The sequence below is a fragment of the Ciona intestinalis genome, unplaced genomic scaffold (assembly GCF_000224145.3).
Source record: "Ciona intestinalis unplaced genomic scaffold, KH HT000849.1, whole genome shotgun sequence".
In the NCBI taxonomy this organism is placed as follows: Eukaryota; Metazoa; Chordata; class Ascidiacea; order Phlebobranchia; family Cionidae; genus Ciona; species Ciona intestinalis.
In genome coordinates, this window is record NW_004191170.1 from 1 (window position 1) to 4161 (window position 4161).

A 4161-nucleotide genomic window follows, 5' to 3' on the forward strand; every position below is an offset into this window, starting at 1 on the left:
GTGGCCTTCTATTAGAGCTCAGCTCTCTTGTTTTTACAAATGATTGTTAACTGGTGAAATTTGCCGCATGCCAAGCCTGATCTAAGAAACAGGTCCCGATAGTTTGTTGGATTTGATAAATACTTTACACCAGTGCTTGAGGAGGAAAGTTACATTCATGCCTGCCGTAAATTTGTAATAAACATGCTATTTGGCTGATGATGAGACGTTTTTGACCAGAACGAACGTTTACTTCGAACTAAATTAATCGCGTAAATGCGAGGATGCCAATACAGCGTTAGGTTTTCTAACACCCTGGGCATTCAAACTGGGTAAAAACAACTATAATTATAGTAACACATGACCACTTACCCTCCAATGACGTATATCTTCCCATTCACAACACAAGCACAAGAACCAAATCGCGTGTGGTTCAAGCTGCTAACATTGGTCCAAGTGTTGGTTCGTATGTTATACCGCTCTACGCTTTTTAATCCATAACCACCTTAATAAAAAAACTAATAAGGCAAACTAATAATAAGTAAAGTATAGGGTAGTCCATTGGCACCTTTTCTTTTATGAAATTAGGCAAGTCAGAAATAATACGATGTATCCTGAATATAACAGTGTAATATATTTCATGATTGCCTGGTATATTTGGTTTATCACAACGTAATGTTAGACTGTGACATCATTAATAACTTGTTTATATATAGAATAAACAACAAACCAATGGCGTAAATCTCATCATTGTAAACAACACCACACAATCCACGTCTTTCCTCATTCATTGGTTTCAGTGATTTCCATATCCCTTCTCTTGGATCAAAACTTTCCATTGAATTTAAATCGTTTGCACCATCATCAAATCCACCAAACGAGTACAAGCGACCTGTACATGAATTATGTTTGAAATCATTAAATATTTGATCACAATCAAACTAAAGATTAACAATATTTCTAATTTTTATTAAACAATGTAAACTGTTTTTAATAAATTTTAAAGAATAAGTTATGATCTTCTTTAATCAAAACTTTCTATTGAATCTAAACCAATATGATTACCAATAACTTTATAACATCCACCAAATGCGAACAAGCGGCCTGTGTGACAACAATAGGCATTGTTTGACAACAGTCAACAAAAAAAATATTTTATTGTTTTATTTACTAGAAAATATTCATCTTAAAAACAATTATGATGTAACAATGCAGATTATTGATAAAAAAAGATTTGAAAATTATTGATAAGAAAACTTTATCTTGTTATGATATTAACAAGAGAGCATATAGCTATAATGAGTGCCCTGGTATTACCATTTCAATAATCAGATATAATATAAACGAATAATAAGATTATTATATAAAGTTTATTTTTTTAGATTTTTTGGTTTGCCACGCCAGTCACGCTTTATTGGTTTAGGTCTTTAATGTTATTTACTCACTAATTAAACTATTTAAAAAAGACGTTCAAGTGCTAATATTGCAACGATTGTGATCATAATATTTAAGGTGTATTACATGTTTTACAATAGTGTATAACTGTCACAGGATTTTAAAACTCAAGAACCATCATATCAATTATGAATAAGTTCTAGGATTCAAGTTTAGTCAAGAAATTTAAGACTAAATGCGGAAATTAAGAATTATGATTTGTGGAAAAAATCCTGACAAAGAACAACAAGAACCAGATCAACTGTTTGGCGAAAAGAGATCTAATAAACTTACTAAGTAAAATCATTGTGCACATGCTACTGTTCATATTCAGCCCACTTTATCATTACATTTATATTTATTATACCAACCCTTATAAGAAACAAGAGCATGTTGCCATCGTTCAGTTTGCATTGGAGCAATGTTTGTCCATGTATTCACCACTGGATTGTATAATTCAACTGATGATAATACATTATTATCATCATCCATTCCTCCTGCTACACACATTTGATCTGGAATATAAATGTTTGTTACATAACGATAACTAAAATTTAGAATGGAAAATAATTTCACGTATTTGGTATTGGATATGTCTGTAGCTTTATAAAGCAACCGAAGAAACATTTCTTTTAATTGAACATTTTATAATTAATCCAAACCTATAGGACCTTAGTTTTAGTTTACCTTGACACAAGTTAATGGTTTCAAGCGACAATACTAATGTTTTTTTAATTAGAATATACGTGTCCTTTTATTAGAGTTCAGCTCTCTTATTAGGATTGCAACTTTAAACCACTATTTTTCTACAATAATAATCCACCAATATATTGTTAAACATAATAAGGAACCAACCATTCAACACAGCAGATGCTGCACGCCATCGTTGATTCTTCATAGATGCCACCTCGTACCAATCACCATCAACTTGGTTTAAATTCAAACATTCGACAAAGTTGGATCGAACACCACCAGCCGTATAAACATGGTTGTTTATCTTCACACTGGCTGAACCAGACCTTTCATACAAGGTTGACTGTGGATAAAATTCAATATTTTAATTTTTTTACTTCAATGAATAAACAAAGAGATATTAATCGATAAAGATAAATAACGTGTTTTCATTGTTTTGTGAAACAGAAACTTTATTTTTAGTTCTAGTATTGATATGTTTAGATGAAAGATCAAATAAAAACCCATGATAAGAATATTGTTCTATATATAATAATATAAAAATATTTTGTTAGTTTTCTTCTCATGTATTATTATAAAAAACAACCAACCTTTCTTGGTTTGAAACTTTTCTTGTTGACGTCATAAGTTTCAACAATTTTCTCTGCTTATAACCACCCATAATCATGCATGTTGATCCTAAGTAATGACAAGAATATCTCACGTTTATCCAACACCGTTCCTTAATATGTCTATTGTTGCACATCTCATTTCTTACATGTCTTTTTATCTCTTCAGTAAATTCAAATCATAATATATATTCATAACTTTAAAAGGAATGTTTATATTTTAAACCACACAATTGGAGATTAATTAACAAATCGTTTGATCAAACGAAATACTTACAAAATGTACCTTCAACATTAAACTATGAATGTAATAATTTAACTTAGCATAATTCCATAATCTCTGGTACACATTACTTCCTAATTAAAAGGGTTACAAGATTCTAGTCCAAGAAAAAGGAAGTGTGGGGCGTTGTAAGGTGTGTGATTTTAGGATGAACGACGTATACTATGTTTGTCATCTGAGCTATGCCTCCTTGTTTTGATATAAGACAGCACTCAACCAACATGATACCTGAACCATCCATGACAGGTAACTCATCCACCCGTGAGGTGATCGTTTTTCCATCTATAAAAATATTAAGTCGCTGAATACAACGTTACATAGCTTAGTATTATTATACGTACCTGAATCATCCATGGTAGATACTTCCATATCTATTGAAAAATAACAATTAGTCACACATTACAATGCTCCGTATCTCAGTATTATCATATTTACCTGAACCATCTATGACAGTTAACTCATGGGTGAGGTCTTCCATATCTATAAAAAAATCTTTCATTACCATGTTTCATAGCTTAGCATTATTACACGTACCTAAACCTTCCATGGCAGGTAACTCATCCATTTGTTGGGTGGTGGTTTCCAGGACTATCAAAAATAAAAAAGTACAGCTTTAATAAACGGGCATGTTCCATTGAAACATGTATTATATTAAAGTGTATTATAAATAGTATTTTAAGGAACTTGAGCTGTACATTCGGATAATGTCAATATCATTAGTAGAAAACAACCAGCTTTATAAAGACAACAAAACAACTGTTTGATCATTTGGTAAAAAATATCTATTATGCGTTTGTTAAAGCACGAACAAGGGACACACAGAACAATTATAATTAATCAACATTCATTTACTTTCTGTAGCTTTGGGTCGTTTGGTTGGTTCTTGCTGCCAGCATTCCTTCATAAGAGATTGTAACTTGAGGAAAATTTCATGATCTTGTTTTTGATGTTGTTTTAATTGCTTATCCACCTCATCCAAATTTCTATGGTTGGGCCTCGTACCATTGCCAATGGCTGCTACAATATTATTTCTACCAGCTGGAGAATCAGAGTATGCTTGTATTCTTGTCAGCACTTCGTACACAATGATACCATAACTGTTGGAAAATTTCTCTCTTGTCATAATGTCAGTTAATATGAAACCTAAGCTAAACATTAAGCAAA

General features: G+C 31.6%; 2 protein-coding genes across 4 annotated transcripts; both read right to left on the reverse strand.

Moving 5' to 3' along the window:
- Positions 1 to 351: 351 nt before the first annotated feature.
- LOC108950762 (kelch-like protein 12) lies at positions 352 to 2311 on the reverse strand (the record flags this gene model as incomplete). The annotated part of the gene is made up of 4 exons (XM_018816808.1): positions 2269 to 2311; positions 1785 to 1928; positions 710 to 871; positions 352 to 484 (listed from the first exon to the last, which is right to left on the reverse strand). Coding segments are annotated over exons 1-4 (482 nt in total), but the record flags the coding sequence as incomplete, so codon positions are not given.
- LOC104266087 (probable serine/threonine-protein kinase roco5) lies at positions 1009 to 4155 on the reverse strand. 3 transcript variants are annotated; one of them, XM_018816809.2, is made up of 9 exons: positions 3850 to 4155; positions 3532 to 3585; positions 3433 to 3477; positions 3339 to 3368; positions 3226 to 3279; positions 2697 to 2784; positions 2269 to 2449; positions 1785 to 1928; positions 1009 to 1083 (listed from the first exon to the last, which is right to left on the reverse strand). In XM_018816809.2, the coding sequence occupies exons 1-7, from the start codon at positions 4151 to 4153 to the stop codon at positions 2413 to 2415; spliced, it is 612 nt and encodes a 203-aa protein (XP_018672354.1). In that variant the 5' UTR covers positions 4154 to 4155; the 3' UTR covers positions 1009 to 1083; positions 1785 to 1928; positions 2269 to 2412. The 3 variants fall into 3 exon arrangements, with proteins under 3 accessions (XP_018672354.1, XP_026695557.1, XP_009859857.2); XM_026839756.1 differs by lacking the exons at positions 3226 to 3279; positions 3339 to 3368 and having other exon boundaries at positions 2697 to 2877; XM_009861555.2 differs by lacking the exons at positions 1009 to 1083; positions 1785 to 1928; positions 2269 to 2449; positions 2697 to 2784 and having other exon boundaries at positions 2824 to 3279.
- Between the last annotated feature and the right edge of the window lie 6 nt (positions 4156 to 4161).